General features: G+C 61.1%; 1 protein-coding gene across 5 annotated transcripts in view; it reads right to left on the minus strand.

Annotated features, from left to right (window-relative positions):
• Positions 1–841: 841 nt before the first annotated feature.
• Positions 842–16,735, minus strand: part of TOM1 (target of myb1 membrane trafficking protein) — a 41,408-nt gene continuing 25,514 nt past the window's right edge. Inside the window, exons 7-16 of one of the 5 annotated variants that reach the window (XM_047786431.1) lie at positions 16,023–16,139; positions 13,263–13,396; positions 11,470–11,503; positions 10,996–11,095; positions 10,184–10,304; positions 5,876–5,951; positions 3,724–3,777; positions 2,670–2,729; positions 1,788–1,827; positions 842–1,703 (exon numbers count right to left, since the gene is read on the minus strand). In XM_047786431.1, the coding sequence (XP_047642387.1) occupies positions 1,549–1,703; positions 1,788–1,827; positions 2,670–2,729; positions 3,724–3,777; positions 5,876–5,951; positions 10,184–10,304; positions 10,996–11,095; positions 11,470–11,503; positions 13,263–13,396; positions 16,023–16,139 (891 nt within the window). In that variant the 3' untranslated portion in view covers positions 842–1,548. Of the gene's footprint in view, positions 1,704–1,787; positions 1,828–1,947; positions 2,448–2,669; positions 3,778–5,875; positions 5,952–10,183; positions 10,305–10,995; positions 11,096–11,469; positions 11,504–13,262; positions 13,397–16,022; positions 16,140–16,735 lie in introns of those variants that run through there. The other 4 variants (XM_047786432.1, XR_007135781.1, XM_047786433.1 and 1 more) reach the window with 4 other exon arrangements.

The following is a 16,735-nucleotide window of genomic DNA, read 5'->3' on the forward strand; positions in this document are numbered from 1 at the left end:
CTCCAGGCCCGGGCCCCCTGGACCCAGGCATTCAAACGTCCGCTCTCCTCCGCCGGCTCACCTTTTGCGCAGGGGAACCGCTGCAGCCCCACAGTGGCCCCTTCCCTCCCACTGCCTGAGGCAGTGGCCCTTGGGAAGCCTGGCGTGGAGGTTCCAGACTGGAAAAGGCGGTTCCCCCAGACCCAGGGCTCCCGAGCTGCTGTGGAGATAAGCGCTGACACCTGTCCCTGAGCCGTGGCCCAGCACCTTGAACCGTGAGCCACGCACGTCATCCAAACTGAGCACCAGTGTTGCCGTCTGAAAAATGGGGACAATGCGTGGGTGCCTCAGGAAGTGCCTCGCACGTGATAAATGACTGCACCTCTGCCTCTGCTTCACAGCTGGGCGGCTCACCTGACTCACTGGTCGGACTCAGCCTTTGTAAAACGAGATGCAACTCTGCTTTGCCCAGGGTTGTGGTGCCAATTCTATGAGCCCACGTATAGCCTGGGAGAACACCTGGCACCTGGGCCTGGCATGGGATAGCCGGTCCCCTCCCTGTAAGCTCACAGCCCCACCAAGTCAACACTGTCCCCAGGTGCTCCCTCCCTGGGGTCCCATGTTACTGCTGCTGGGCAGAAGCGGTCCCCGGGGGGACGGCAGTGTGAGGTGCGTCACTCCCTTGTGCCCATCTTTTCCATGATACGTCTCTTGCAATGGGGCCTCTTGGAAGGCAACTCGGGGCTGGAGCTGCGCTGTGGCCGGGGGCCCAGTCCCGTCTGCAGACGCCGTCTCCTGGACGGCCCCCAGCCCAGCCCAAAGTAGTCCCTGCCCCTGGCGAGACCAAGAAGTCACTTCCTCCTGGAGACAACACCACTGCTAGCAGGGTGCTTTTCTACTTTTAATCGGGGGTACAAAGGGCACCTCTCCCAGTACAAGAGGGTCAACCAACAGCTGGGTGGGCCCAGTGCCCGGTGGAGGCCTGCGCGGGAGGAACAGAGAAAGGATGGAGGGAAGGGCGTGGAGGTCGTGGGTGACACAGGTGCGCCAGGCACCCCCGCAGTCTCCCCCTGCGGCCGGGGGCTGGTGGGGCCTCCCCTCACCACAGGCACACCCCCGGCCCTCCGCAGTGGCCAAAGCCTTCGGGCCCCAAGGCTGCGACAGAAGCATCTGCGGTCTCCAACCTCAGGCTGGGCCTCAACTGGCAGTGAGGGCTCTGAAGGGGGCTCCTCTGGGGATGGGTCACCATGGCAGGGGCAGTCACACTCGGGCAACCAGGCGGCCAGCCTGTCTGTGCCGGGGCCTCCAGCTTCCCAGCAAAGTTGTAGTGGTTGGTGGGGGTGGGGAAGGAGGCAGGCGTGGCCAGGATCCCAGCATAGAACTGACTCGCACTCTCAACTCGTCCAGCTGCCCCCTGTACCCCCAGGCAGCACGGCCCCAACCTCAAAGGGGAGAGAAGAGGGCGCAACAAACCACCCCCAAAGCAGCGAACACCGAAGGAGGAAGAGGCCCCAGCCACGCAGTGTGGGAACAGTGGGGGCCCGGGCTCCAGGACGCCAGGCCCCACACTCATAAGGCGAACAGCATGTCCTCGTCCTTCTCCTGCGTCTTCTTTCGAGGGACGGTGCCAGATGGGGGACCTGGGGGCCCCTCGGCCGAGGGGCTGGAGAGGTTGGGCAAACGGTCGGCCACTTTGGCCCGTTCTTCCAGGAACTTGTCGAATTCTAGAGGAACGAGAGGGAGGCTGGGGGTGGGCTCCGAGTCTGGAGGGGGGGCAGGGTGGGGGCGGAAAGGGCCGGGGCTGCTACCTTCACTGGTGACGCCCTTGGGCTCCTCGGCATCGTTGCCCTGAGAAGCAGAAGGAGGCAGGTTAGCTGTGGGCCAGGGTGGGGCTCAGCCTGCGGACCAGAGGGGCCCAGACCCCGGCCCACCCCTTCCTGAGCCATCTGGCCTTGGATGTCACCTGACCTCTCTGAGCCTCGGCTTGCAGCTGGGTGGCACTCACGGGGCTGTCGGGGAGGCCTGCTGGCCGTGTGCCGAGCACAGGGTGTGGTGCCCACTGGACCCTCAATGACCCTTCCCTCCAGTGCCTAGAGGGATGGGCAGACTCGCCCCATGATGGACAAGCTGACACCCGAGACGGAGGCCACGCGTGCTTGTGCTGGGGTGGGGGTAAGCCTTCCTCCACCAGACACAACGGACACTCTCCTGACCGTGGGCAGAAGCGTGGCCTTGCCGCTTGCAGAAGGCAGCCTCTGGGCCTGGAAGCGCCCAGGGATTTGGTCCTCGGCGCCCACAGGTGGGTGGTGACGGCAGACGCGGGGCTCTGCAGACCGCCGGGCGCGCCCACCTCCTCCAGGCACCGCACCCCTCGCAGCTGCCTGTCAGTGTCCTGCTCTGCAAGTGGGGCTGCAGCGTGTCTCCCGGGGCCACTGCAGGCGTCCCCTACTGCCCTCAGTCCACCCGTCCTAAACACAGCGGAACCCGGGGTTGGTGGCGGCAGGCTCGGGGAAGAGAGGCTCCAGCAGCTGTGGGCGGGTGGGCCGGGCCCAGTGTCCTGGGGGGGTGGGGGACACACTCCCGGCTGCTGAGGTGTCCCCCGTGCATGCTCTCTGCTCCCCCTGCCCCCCAACTTCCTTGTGATTAAAGTGGGCTTCCTGTCAGGTGGGTGAGGGGCAGGCCTGACTCACCACGTCCGTGGACAGCCACTGCTCGATGTCCTCCATGAGGCAGGCCTGGGTGACAGGGATCTGGGGGGGGGAACAGTGCACTGGACCAGAGGGAGGCCCCACCAGCCCAGGGCCCACCGGCTGAGGCCCCGCGCAGTCACCTGCCTCCGAGCTCCCTCGCGGGCGCTCAGGAGCCCCTGACACAGTAACACTCAAGGCCCAGGGAGCGGCCAGCTGGCAAGGCTGGGGCAGGGGGTCGACTACAGAGCCCACTGCACCCCTGCAGACTCAAGAGTTTATGGTGGGAAGGGGCAGAGATGGGCTGGAGCTGAGGGAGGTGCCGGGACCACCAGCCTGGTGGGTCCAGGGGGCTGCGGCTCTGCGGGTACATTTCACCGGGGGTAAAAAAGATACGAGTTCTGCCACCGAGGCTGAGGGTTGGACTGGGGCAGGGCTGGGGTCTCGAGATGCATCTTGAGTGGGAGAATCCTGCTGGAGGCTCTGGGCACAGACTCCGGGGTCAGAAAGCTGGCCCAGTGCTGGCCTGCGACTTTGCGCAGGTTGCTAAACTCCCCGAACCCTCGCCTCGCTCACTGCAACGGGTGATGCTACCTACCGTTCAGGCTGCTGTGAGGATTAAAGGAGATGAGGGAGGCAGAGAGCTTAGCACAGCGCCTGGCACAGCTTAGATGCCCAGGAAACGCCAGTTACCACTTAGCTACTTTGGGAAACAGAGGGAGAATGAGTCCTTCTCCAACCAAAGCCAGGTCAGTCCCCAAGCTCTGTCCTCGGCAGGCAGCGAGGACCCCGGCGGGCGGCAGGAGCGCCCAGAGAAGAGGCAGGAGCTGATTCCCCAGCAGCACCAGCAGCAAGTTCCCAGCGCTGCCCAGCTCCCTATGCGGACACTCAGCCCAGATCCAGGCCAGCCCCGGTCACCTCCCAGCTGCCAGAGCTGCACGGCTGTGGAAGCAAGGGCCGGGGAGCGGGGCTGGGCGCCCTGATGCCCCTCGCTCTCCTCGGGTCTGATGGATAGCACTGCCGGGGTGGCCCTGCGCGGGTGCCCAGCCCCTCTCACCATGCCTTGTCTCACCATCCAGTCACTGAGGCTCTTCTCACTGCCGCCTCCCATCTGGGTGAGAGAGGGTCACGCTGAGGGTGGTGGGAAGGCCAGGGCCAAGTGGCCAAGGCTGGCCTCCGCCTTTGGAGCTGTGTTGGGGTGTGGGTGTGTGCGCGCACACCTGTGCCCACACCTGTGCAGGGGTGATGGCCCATGAAAGGGGACAGGAAGCAGCACAGGCTGTCTCCCTGTGGGGACACCAGGGCTGTAGACGGGTGGGGCAAAGCTTCCTCCACCTCTTTACCCCACGGAGCCCAGAGGCTGGCCCCAGCAACCCCGAGATGGCGGAGTGGGCCACCATCAGCCCCGCTGGCCCTCGGGATTCTGGCGGGCACTGGGTTTCGGAACATCGCTAGACTGGGTCCTCTCACGTTTATCAACAGGCAGACAGATCCCCGGGGCCCTGGCTCCTAGCCCATCACGCCGTGACTGCCTCCCTGCTGGATGGACCCCGCACGGGGCCTGGCAGATGCTGCCCAGCATCCCCACGCCCCAGGACTCATCAACCCTGGGGGGCAAACACTGGCCGCCCACAGAGTGGGCACTAGATTCCGCCCTGTGTACTGCTGCCGGGAGTCATGTTCTGACAGCCGGAAGGGAGAAAGCCTTACCCGCGGCCAGAGGAAAGCACCTTGGGAGCAGATGTTTGTGACACGATTTTAAGGACATCATACTGAGCTGGTGGAAGTTGCTTACGTCTCTGCAGGTGTCGCAGAGATAATGTACTGGCACCTGCTTTTCTGCAGGCAGAGGTGTGATTCCTCCCTGTGGCTTATTGCGAGGTGGGCAGAAGCCAGGACACCTGCAGCCCCTGAGTCCCTGTGTCCCCCTGGGCAAGCGCATGTCCCCGGGCCCAAGTGCCCTCCTGTGTAGCAGGAAGGGGCTGGCTGTGCAGTCGGCGCTGCCCAGGGAGGCCAGGTGGGGTGGGAGAGAGGCACTCTGCACGGGCTTCCAGAGTGTCTGGATTCATCTGGATCTCTGGAGCCAAAATGACAGCCCTCAGGAAAGAAAGGCCGAGAGGGGAGGACCTCGGCCCCTCCCAGCTTTGTGGGCCACCCTGGGCTCTCATTACCAGCACTGGCATCAGAGCCGGGCAGACCAACAGCTTCGAGGCGGTGGGCAAAGGACCTCACCCCTAAGCCCAGTGATCTCCTCTGTCAGCGGGTAACCATGCCAAGGTACCGTGGAGGCTAAGTCCTGCGCCATGTGCCAGGCGCTGCAGCACGACGTGACCTCTGTGGTCGCACTAAGCCCCTCTGGGCCTCAGTTTTCTCATTTTGAAAGGGGCCACCCCAAAGGTTTGTGTGATGACCGAGTAAGTGGGGCTGGGCACAGGGTGCCAGCTCAGTGAAAGACAAAAACGATGGGGGCGCCGAGGCCCGGGCAGCAGTCCTTCGCTGCTCCTGCCTCTACAGCACCCCCTGTTCTGACATGGGGGTGATTCCTGAGATGCTGGGGATGCCTTTGGGGAGGCTGGGAACCCTTCCCGCACCTCCTGCCTCACTTCCCGCTCTGGCAGACTGGGCGGCTTCCATGGCCTCCAGACAGCTCTCCCCGCTCCCATGCTGGGGCCTTCTGATGTCTCCCTGTGCTCAGGCCCGCCCCGGGCTCCTCCCAGCGGCCAGTCCCGCCCCAGCCCCGCAGCCCTGTGCTGTCCCCAGCCCTTGTCACTGCCCCTGCCTCTCCCACTGCAGGTCCTGCAGTTTCTAAGCACCTCCCGAGGAGCTGCTCGGCCCACTCGCTCGGACAGAAATTCTGACTGCAAGTCGTCCCGTAACAAACTCCGAGGTGCCAGGACTGTGCATGGGGCTCCTGCCGAGGGGAGGGGTCACCCACAGAGCATGCTCAGTACGGGCGTGTGGCTGACACTTAGTACACAGTCAGCAGTTTAAAGGGATAAAAATGCCGCCCGTGGATGCCACCCTGTGGTTTCGGCGTCTGTTCCCCTGTCCCCCCTGCCCACACACCTGCAGAGAACGGGTCTCTAGGAGGCGGTGGGCCCGACACTGAGCTATTCTGAACGTCTATAGGCACCACTATACCCAATTGGGGGCCGGTGGGCAAGCGTGCCCTGGCCCTCCCTCCAGATAGGCTCCCAGGCCCCGCTTACCGCGCCAGTGCTCTGCTGCCGGGCATCCAGGGCTCCAGCCAGGCCGTCTGTTGCTTGGGGGGCTTCATATTTTACCCTGAAACACAAGAGGCCACCACAGCCATCACATGCCATGACCAGGCAGGCCACAGCTGCCGTGAGGACGGAGGGGGCTGGGTGGGACACGCTGGACTCCCATCCCGTGTGGACTTGGTGGGTGGGGGCGGTGCAGGCCCCGGGAAGGGTGCCGACCCCTGCAGGCTGGCCCGGGGATGGTAGAAAGGGTCTCCTTTCCTGCCTCTGGGACCTGGGATCAGAGATGAAGCTGCCTGACAGGCAGAGCAAGGCTGGGGAAGCGAGGGAGGGCGCCGGGGCCAAAGACCCCGAACAAGATCATCGGCCTCCGAGGACCAGAACTGGCCACACTCCAGGGAGGAGAGAGTGCCAGTGACCCTGCGCTCGTGGGGAAGTCACACCCAGACCCTCTTCCGGGTCATTGCCGTTCCATAATCGCAGAACTCGTGGTTCTGTGTAAGTTTGCGTTTGAATGAGGGATCGCCCTTTTGCTGCTGAAAAGCAGCGTGCAGGCATCCCCCTGTGGCTCAGCCAGTTAAGAACCCAACTAGTACCCATGAGGATTTGGGTTTGATCTCTGGCCTCACTCAGTGGGTTAATGATCCTGCATGGCTGAGAGCTATGGTGTAGGTCACAGAGGCAGCTCAGACCCACACTGCTGTGGCTGTGATGTGGGCCAGCAGCTGTAGCTCTAATTTGACCCCTAGCCTGGGAACTTCCATTTGCCACAGGTGCGGCTCTAAAGACAGACGGACGGACGGACAGAAAAGCAGCATGCAGACCGTGGGTGATGGGAATTCTGAACCCTCTTGGGGAGGCTAGTGGTGGGCAGATGGGAAGGCAAGACCCAAAACTTCCGGGCAGACGAGGAGAGGGAAGGAGGCATCGGTTGGGTTTGAGGTGAAGTCGTGGGGAAGTGAGAGAATAACCAGGAGCAGGAGGGAAAGCTGTGCTGTGAGGCCGCCGGGTGACTCTCCCGGTTGCTGCTAGAGGGACGTCCAGGGAGGCTGGGCCTGTGGCTCTGGTGTTGGGAAAGGGTAGTCGTTCCCGCCCTGCACGGCGGCAGAGAGGAGGTAAGGCCGGGGCAGTCCTGGAGGCAGAGATGACAGCCTCGGAATTCCAGCCTCACAGCGGGGAAAGCCCTGCGTGGTCCGGGAATGAGGGAGCCTCCTTGGGGACAGGGAGCTCCTCATGCTCTGCTGAAGCCAGCGCTGGTCCAGCTCGAGGCCTTGGCAACTGGGACCACAGCATTCAATGCTTGCCATGCTGATCTGCCCTCCCGCGAACCAGGAGCCGGCAGCCTGGGGCTTAAAGGGGGTTCTGGGATAAATCCCCCAAATTCCCAGGCAGGCTTTTTTTTTTTAGGGCCGCACCTATGGCACATGGAAGTTCCCAGGTTACTGCTGAATCAGAGCTGCAGCTGCCTGTGTACATACGCCACAGCCACAGCAACGCAGGATCCGAGCCGCATCTATGACCTATGCTGAAGCTTGCAGCAACACTGGATCCTTAACCCACTGAATGAGGTCAGGGATCGAACCCACATCCTCGTGAATACTAGTCGGATTCTTAACCCACTGAGCCACAATGGGAACTCCCCAGGCAGCACTGAAGGGCTGCCTTCCGTTTCTCCCGCAGGATGTTGGAGTTAGCCAGAACAGCTCTGACATCAGCGAGTCCCTTCACACGCCTCGATCAACGCAAGTGGGCTGGAGCCATCCTGACAGCTCGGCAGTGGGCGGGGTGCTCACACCCTCCTGGACAGCAGCTTGGTACCCCTGGTTAATCAGGGCAATGAGAGCTGGCGAGGAGGAGGGGATGCTGAAGCCTGAGCAATGCATCCTGTCTTGAGAGGGCCCGCTCACTCCAGGATGGAAGCCACCGTGCACCAAAGATGTGACAGATGTGCTTTGGGAACAGGCAGAGTGGGGCACATCCGGCCTGGAACACACAGAAACTGACGCTGCCCTTCACTCAAAGGAACCACACGTTCCTTCCTAATTACTCCCTGCCACCTTGACTTTTCTGTCTGTCTCTCATTTTCATGCTCACACACAGCCCCAAGGTCAAAGCTCGGCCTTCCTGGGGCTGTGCCTGTAGCAGTGGAGCCCATGTGATGCTCACGGGGCTGTGATCCTGTGCCCAGTGGAGGGAGGAGGGCCGCTCCTCAGATGGTCCCGGGGAGGCTGGTGGGGGAGGGTGACCCTCTCAGTGCCTGGAGAAGACAGAGGCCCTGGGGAGAGACTGGAGCATGGGAGAGGTCCAGGAAGAGCATCGTGCTTCTGGCCAAGCCTGCCTGGCTAAGGTGTCCCTGAACTGGCCTGCCCTGATGCCCCTGTGGCTCTCCTTGGCATCCCAGGTAGAAGAGCCTGGTCAGCTGGAGAGGCTGTGATTGTGCAGGTCCATTGGTGGGGGTGTGGGGCCAGAAGCTAGACACTCGATTAACAGAAGAGGCCTCAGAGGGTTCAAGAGCCTCAGGGGACAGGGCAAGGACGGGAGTCCAAAGGCCAGCCAGGTGACCCGGATTAGAAGATCTGGCTGAAGCATAGAGAGGGCCAGCTAAACAGCCTAGGACAGCAGAGAGGATCCTGAGGCTCGGCTACACTCCTGTCCCCGTTGGGCATTTTCTTTTTTCTTTTTTTTTTTGTCTTTTTTCTTTTTCTTGAGCCGCTCCCATGGCATATAGAGATTCCCGGGCTAGGGGTCTAATCAGAGCTGAGCTGCCAGCCTACGCCAGAGCCACAGTAACGCAGGATCCGAGCCGCGTCTGCAACCTACACCACAGCTCACGGCAATGCCGGATCCTTAACCCATGGAGCAAGGCCACGGATTGAACTGCAACCTCATGGTTCCTAGTTGGATTCGTTAACCACTGTGCCACGATGGGAATTCTGCCATTGGGCATTTTCTGCTGGGGTGGACCCCATTCCCCAGGAAGGGCCTGCAGAAGGACCTACACCCTGAGATGGTACACGATGCCCTTGGTCCCGGCCTCTCACACTCTCCCCTGCCTCTCACTCTCTGCACGTGCTGTTCCATGGCCTGAAACAGCCACCTTGACTTCCCCACAGCCCCGCTGTGAGTGGCCCCACCCTGAGTTCCCTCCGCAGAGCTGCGTGCCCCTCCTCCGTGTCTGCAGAGCCAGGCACATGGTCCAGGACAGCACCAGCCGCTGCCCAGCAGTGGTCTGCGTGCTTGTGATCCTCCCCGGGAGGCTGTGGGCCCTAGAGGGCAAGCTCAGGGGCGCTCTCACTGGCCCTCAGGGCCCTGCTCCCCAGAGGAGTGACAGTGCGGCAGCAAACCTCAGCCAGGCTGGTGGGCCAGGTGCCAGGGCTCCCTGAGGGGCCGCTCTCCTGGCTGCAAGTCCCACCAGACTCGTCAGCCTCTGGCCCCTAACTCCATGGCAACCACGAGCACCTGGGCCTGGGAGTACTTACCTTGCCCTAGACTAGACATGCGGCTCAGCGCAGGGCTGGCCAGGCCAGTGTGGAGTGGGCACCCCCGGGCCCTTTGGAGGCCCATCAACAGTTTCCAGAGACACCAGAATGACCGCTAGGGAGCCAGGACCTGCTGGGAAGGTCTCTTAATCCAGAGCTTTCCTCAGCTGTAAAGCCTGGTTGCCCTGGGGTTATAAGCAAAGGGCTGACAACACCCCCGAGTGCACTACCCGCCGCCACTAGCCTGTACGGAGCAGTCCTGGGAGTTCCAGGCCAGGAGCCGGTCCTGGTAGACACTCAGCCATGCGCCTAGGCGGCTGAAAGCATCTCCCTGAGAACAGACAGTCCCAGGGAAGAAGAGAACCCCAGCTCCAGCGCACAGCAGTAGGCTCAGGTGCGGCAATAAGGGCATCTCTGGAAACTGAGCCCTGGCACAGAACAGCGGAAATGACTGGACCAGCCCCCGAGGGCTTGGTACACGTTGTGCAGTTGGGCTGGGGACACTGGGCTCCCAACCGGGCACCATCAAACACTAGCTGCCTGACCTGGACGAACACCCCAGCCTCTCAGCGCCTCCCTTTCCTTGTCTGCCAGATTATGTAAGACGCTGGCACCCGGTCGATCATCGATGTGCCTCCCCCATCCATCCCCGCCCCTCTGGGCTCCCAGAACCCTGCACGGCTGACGTGGGGGCTGGACCTCTACCATCCTGATGGGGTGCAGGTTGGGGGGCTGGTGTGTCCGCCAACAAACTGGGTTCAGGGGCCTGCAGGGAGCCCCAGACTGCAGGGGCCCAGGGCAGGGCCCGGCCACTCACTCTTTGCGCTGGTCTGCCAGCGAGCTGCCCCGCGTCAATGCGAACATGTCAAATTCGTCTTCCAGTCGGCCAGAGGCCTCCAGAGACTGCAGGCCAGCCCTCACGCTGCTGGAGCCCAGGTCTGCGGGGACAGAAGAGCGTGTGAAGGGTCTGCCTGGCTGGCCTTGGGCACGGAGCCGTGGCCGAGGTGTTCCCTGCCGGACCCAGGTTGGTTCTGCGTGGGCTGGAGCAGGGAAGAGTGGGGCATACGGATGGGGCAGGCCACCTGCCGGCTGAGGGACTTGGGGCAGGTCACTTCCTCTCTCCCAATTACTTCTGAGGGCTTGGCATGACGCAGGCAGCCAATGACGCTAACTAATCAATGATGGTGACGATGGCTAACCTGTACCAGGAATGCGCCTTGGGCCTGGAGCTGGTCTAACTGGTGCACACATAAGCTTATTCAAGCCTCATGATGGCCTGTGAGCAGGGCCCACTGCTGCCCTGTTACAGAGGAGCAAAGGGGCCCTGGATGTCAAGGGTACAGGCCCGAATTTGCCCTGATGATTCAGGCCAAGGAGAATTCAGAGTCGAGGGGAATCATACAGGATTTCTGAGATCCGAAGGGGGTTCGGGGCTGGAGGCTATGAGGGAGGGTCTCCCGTGCTTTGTCCCTGCTGCTCAGCTTTGTAGCAAGATGCAGCTTGGGACCCTGGCGAGGCGGGGTCTGGGCTGACATTCTGCTGTGGGCACTCTAGCTCTGGCCGTGTAAGGGGAGGGCCCCCCAGAACTGCAGGGGCACCAGGGCCCCACTCCCCCGACGCCGCACTTACTCATTCCCGCCAGCTGGGACGAGAGGCTGCCATTGGCCGCTGGGTCGGGGCCCATGTCGATCAGGTCAGCTGCTGCCTCGGGCTCGGCCTCGCCTGGGGCCTGGGGGGAGGGGAGAGGCCCTGTCACCCTCCCTCCTGTGGCCTCATGCCCTGCTGCCCTGAGGCACTGGCACCTGCGTTCTTTGCCTGGGGATCTGTTCCCAGGGCCCTGGCAGCAGCTATGATTGGGAGTCAGAGAGGTTTTCTCCTTTCTCTTGGCTTCTAGCTCAGCGGGACCCTCTGGGAGGTTCAGAAGGACCCTGGGGCATCAGCTGGGGGCAGAACCTAATTTACCTTAAAGGGACAGTGATAGAAAAAGTTGGAAGGAGGCTTCTTTAAGAGCCCGGCTAAGAAGGTGCATCCTGGCCAGGATCCCTGGGGAGGGAGGTGAGCACAGCCCTCCTTCTCCCCATGAACACGGAGGAGAAGCCTTACCTTGGTGCTCTGGCCTGTGCGGAACCGTTCAAACCTGCGAGACAGAGAAGACGTGAATCAAGGAGACAGACTAGGAGGCCCCTCGCAGAGCCTGGCCAGGGCCCTTCCCGCCGCAGGTCTCAAAACCAACAGAGTGGTCACGGATAGGGGGGCCACAGGGGCTGGTTTGCCCTGGACGCTTCCGGTTTGTGCCTGCTGTCCCCAGGGGAGTACCGGCAGGGCCCCGCTTTCACTTCCAAGTGTCCCTGTGAGATGCTCAGTCATCTGGTCACCTGAGTCACCAGCAGCATTAAACAAACAACAAGAAGAGACCAGAATGGAAAAGGAAGTGGGAGGCACACACATAGCAAAGGCAAGTACAGTTTTTTGGGACTTGTCTGGTAACACACTCACACTGTGTGTGTGGTGTGTGTGGCTAAAGTGGTGTAAGGAAGACAGGTCTTACACTGCTTTCTGGAGCCCCATAAAGCACCCTAGACAGCCAAGGGGCTGGACTTGGAGGTCCTCAGCTGGGATCTGTCCCCATCCCAGGCCTGTCCCTCACTGTGGGACCTCGGCTAAGCTGCATCACTTCTGAACACCAGCCTCCTGTCTATTAACAAGGGGGTGACAGGGGAACCTGCCTGCCAGGTGCAAGGATCAAGAGAAGACACCGAGGAGGAGTGACCAGAAACCGGAAACCACCAGGCAGAGGCTGGGCCCGATGACTGTGGGGGTCAGAGGGGTCCCCGATTGGGCCCTTGGGCCACCTCCCAGCCTACACCTTGGACGGCAGGGGCTCTTAGTTCCCCTGAGCAGGCGAGCAGGAGCGGCCGGGCAGACGTGGCCTGCAGCAGCCCTGCCCCCTCACCTGACTCAGAATCAGCCAGCAGGTGCCTGATGATGGATAAAGATACAAAATGACCCGGGGCTGGAGGTGGCTGGCATAAGCAGGGTCCTGTGCAGATGGCCTGCCTGCTGAATGCCTTCAGGTGCAACTGCACGGCCCTCGGTTACCCACAGGGAAGCATGAGCTTCGTTTCAAGGATACACAGGAAGCGTGGGGGACGTGTCGCTGGCTCAGCACTTCTCCCCTCCTTTTTGTAACAACACCTAAGTGCTCCTCTGGGGAGTGCCCCCCCTCACCAATCCTGGGGGTACTGTTGTCAGGGGGCCTCTCCCCTCTGACACCTGTGGGCACAATGGAGTGGAGCCAATCAGAGTTCCTCTTGGGGAGCTGACTCTGGGACAGAATGACACCTGTGGGCACGCCTTTGGAGTCCCTATACTGATGGTGACACCCTGGGGCCGTGGTCCAGGAGTTTCTGCTCTGGGATCTGTCTTTTCCGCCTCGTTGGGAGGCCTGACTGTTTTACTCTTCTTTGGACCCTGAAAGCTATAGCTGTTCCGTAAAGCCTATTCTCCTAACGACTTCTTTTCCGGCTTAAGTTTGCCAGAAACGCTTTGTGTGTGTAGCTCGCAGTCAAAGAGGCCTCATTAAGTCAAGTCACTCGTGCAAGGCCCCGGAGCCGGGCAGCGGAGGGCTGAGCAGGGCCAGGCCAGGCCTGTCTGGCTCTGGGCCCACGCTCTCAGCCACCCCTGCTGCCAGCCCTGGGGCTGGATCCGGGGACACGGGTGGCAGGAGGTGGGGGTGGAGGGCTGGGCATTCCCATCCATGCTGGACGAGGACAGCTGAGGGCATGCATGTGTGTGGGGCGGCCGGCTTGGTGTCTGGGGGAGACGAGAGAAGGGAGGAGGGTGGGGGGGGGAGGGCGGGGGGGGCTGGCACGGGGCGGGGCGGGCAGCAGGGCTACCGTTCATGGCGCAGGAACACGTTGTTGAGATTGTCGTTGACGATGAGCAGCTCCTCGGTCAGCTGCTCGTTGGCGATGCGCGGGATGAGCTCTAGGACCCGCTGCTGCATGGCCCGGCATGTCCGGTTGAGCTCCTGCCAGGGAGGGAGGTGACACAACCATGGCTGCTGGACCCAGAGCAAGGCCGTCACACCTGGACGCCTGGCCCTGGGCACACCTTGGGGCAGAGAGATTTCCCAACTGGGCTTGGAGATGCACAGAACATCTTGCGGTTCTATGGATGAGCACCGGCATCTCTACGCTGGTGTTTGGCACACAGGACACGACCAACCAGGCTGAGGGTCTGCCGGGCTCTGCAGACCTCGGCTTGATGCTTGGCTGCCATCTCTGCTTCAAGGAAAAATCAGACAGCAAGATGCCTGGCGGAACACCTGCCACCTCTATGGGTGCACCGAGGTCTTATGTGACCCAAGCATACAACTATTAGCCACAATCCCCTACTCTGAACTTTTGCCTCATTATTTCATTTTTTTTGTATTTTTAGGGCTGCACCCTCGGCATATGGAGGTTCCCAGGCTAGGGGTCTAATCAGAGCTGCAACCACCGGCCTATGCTGCAGCCACAGCAATGCCAGATCTGAGCCATGTCTGCGACCTACACCCCAGCTCACGGCAACGCTGGATCCTTAACCCACTGAGTGAGGCCAGAGATGGAATCTGTGTCCTCATGGATACTAGTCAGATTCGTTTCCTCTGAGCCACAACGGGAACTCCACTGATTTTTTAAGGCTTTTTATTTTTTTATTTTTTTTGTCCTTTTTTTGCTATTTCTTGGGCTGCTCCTGCGGCATATGGAGGTTCCCAGGCTAGGGGTCGAATTGGAGCTGCAGCTGCCGGCCTACGCCAGAGCCACAGCAACGCGGGATCCGAGCAGCACCTGCAACCTACACCACAGCTCACGGCAACGCTGGATCCTTAACCCACTGAGCAAGGGCAGGGACCGAACCCACAACCTCATGGTTCCTAGTCGGATTCGTTAACCACTGCGCTACCATGGGAACTCCTGATTTTTTAAGGCTTTTTATTTTGTAATAATTTTAAGATTACAGAAAAGTTGCCAAGATAAAAGAGCACAGGGTTCTCGTAACCCTTTACCCAGCTTCTTCTTTAGTTTGGCAGTTGTCACAATTAAGACATTAACGTGGCTACAATGTTATCAACTAACTACAGACTTTATTCTGGTTTCTCCAGTTTTCCCACTAATGTCCTTTTTCTCTCTGTCCCAGGGCCCTGGCCTGCATTTAGTCACCAGGTTGCTCACTGACTTTTAATCAGTTAGTGTCATGTGTTTAAACTTGTCTGGGAAAACAAAACACAAAAGACAAACCAACAAGAAAGGAGACGCCGAAGTTAGAGAGCGTTTCATTCGTAAGATTGTTTCCTTCCTCCAGCGCCTGGGTCACGGGCACGGGTCCCAGCAGAAGGCTGTCAGGCACTGCTGCCTGTGCCACACGCCTGGCGTCACGAAGGCCACCACCTCTGGCTCTTTTCAGACCCTGCTGCCCAGCCCTCCTGGGGGACTTCCCACATCCTGTGCCCCACCCCGTTCCCAGGACCAGAAACACTTCGGCTTAGTTCCCACTTCCACACCTAATCTTCTTGAGAGCAGAGGAGCCCTGGGTTCAAATCCTGGCTCTGCTGCTGAGATCAGCCCTATGACCCTGGGCACAGCACATGGCCTCCCTCTGCCTCAGTCTGCTGACCTGGACATGGGAATAATGAGGACACAGCTCATGACGGGACAGTGAGGGCTAAGTAAGCCAATGTCCATCATGTGTCCACATCAGAGCCTGGCACACAGGATGTGCTCAAGTATGTCCCTGTGTCACCCCTGCCTGCCAGCCTGAGTCCCCACATCGCTCACACCTGCGTGGCCCTGGTACTACAGCAATCCTGCCACTTCCTGGCTCACTCCAGCTCCTGCTGTTTGCTCTGCATATGCTTATGTTGACTCAACTCTGAGTAACTCTGTGTTACCTCTCCCTGTATGGGAAGGACCCCAGAACAGGAACACTGGGTCAGCTCGGCTGGGCCCAGGGTCAGAAAGCTGAGCACCTGGAGGGAGCGTGAGGCCCTGCGGGGACAACACAAAATGCAACCATCACACCAAGCGAACCTCAGGGCTCAGCGGATCCTGGGCCCCAGGCGGCCCCAGCTTTCTTGGTGTCTCTACGAACTGACTTCCACGGGGAGGGTGCCTTTCCCCACCTACAGCCTTCTGCTCCAGCTCCCCCATGCCGGGGAAGGGCAGTGGGGACATGACGTGACACATGGGAGCACCAGCCCGCAGATCCCATCTGCCGGGCTCCCCGAGACCCACACGGAATACTCGCAGCTGCCTGCTAAACTTCGTGTTCTGAAAGGTGGCAACCTCACCTCCCGGCTTTTCCTCAGCACCATCTATTGGGAGCTATCTGGAACCAGGCACAGGGAGGGAGGTGTTTCGCATGCCGAGCCTTCTTTAATTCTCATTTATTTCTCACGTCCACTAGTACCATAAAAAACAAACGTCCAGGTGAGGGAACTGAGGCAAGAAGGGCTATTCTGTTCAAATCACCATGTGGCAGAGCCCTGAGGTCCAATCTGAAGGCGTCCGAGGTGTTAGCAGCCCCCAGTGTGACCAAGAAGCCGAGCGCCAGCCAGGGACCTGCAGGGAGTGGGGGGGCGGGGAGGCCGAGCCCCGGGGGCGGCTGCCACGCACCTGTAGCAGCTCCAGGTCCGCAGGCTCTGCCTGGTTGGGGACCAGCTCCGTCAGCATCTCCGACATCACCCTGACGTTCCCGTTCACCATCTCCAGCTCGCTGCGCAGCTTCCCGATCTGCAACACACAGTGGGCCCTGCTGGGAGAGGCAGCGGCCGGAGCCCCTGCCGCTCAGGGGACAGAGCCCGGCTCCACAGCCTGCCCTGCCGGCACCCCCTCTAGGCTCCCGGGCCACAGCCCTGCGCCAAGAAGCCCATGGTGGGCTTGCTCCCACCCCCACAGCCCCCTCACAGAGGTGCTACCAACCGTGACCATCTCCGCACTGGGGCGGCCACTGGGAGGAAAGATGCCGCGGGTGGATGTGGCCCTGAGCGCGGCTGGAGGGCTCCAGCCTCTCCCGGGTGCACCGGCCTAACGAGGCCCTGGAGGGCTGCTCCCCCGAGGGGAGAGGAGGCGGCCCCAGGTTCCAGGCCCTCTTGTCTTGCTCCTGGTTTGCTTGGATGGCCCAGACTCTCCCAAGGAGTCCCAGGGCTGCCCCCGGCCCTGAGAATGAAGCTCAGATGGAGCACTTTTTTTTTTTTGTCTTTTTGCCTTTTCTTGGGCCGCTCCCGCGGCATATGGAGGTTCCCAGGCTAGGGGTCGAATCGGAGCTGTAGTCATCGGCCTACGCCAGAGCCACAGCAATGTGGGATCCGAGCCACGTCTGCAACCTA

Source organism: Phacochoerus africanus, chromosome 7 (genome assembly GCF_016906955.1).
Source record: "Phacochoerus africanus isolate WHEZ1 chromosome 7, ROS_Pafr_v1, whole genome shotgun sequence".
NCBI classification, from domain to species: domain Eukaryota; kingdom Metazoa; phylum Chordata; class Mammalia; order Artiodactyla; family Suidae; genus Phacochoerus; species Phacochoerus africanus.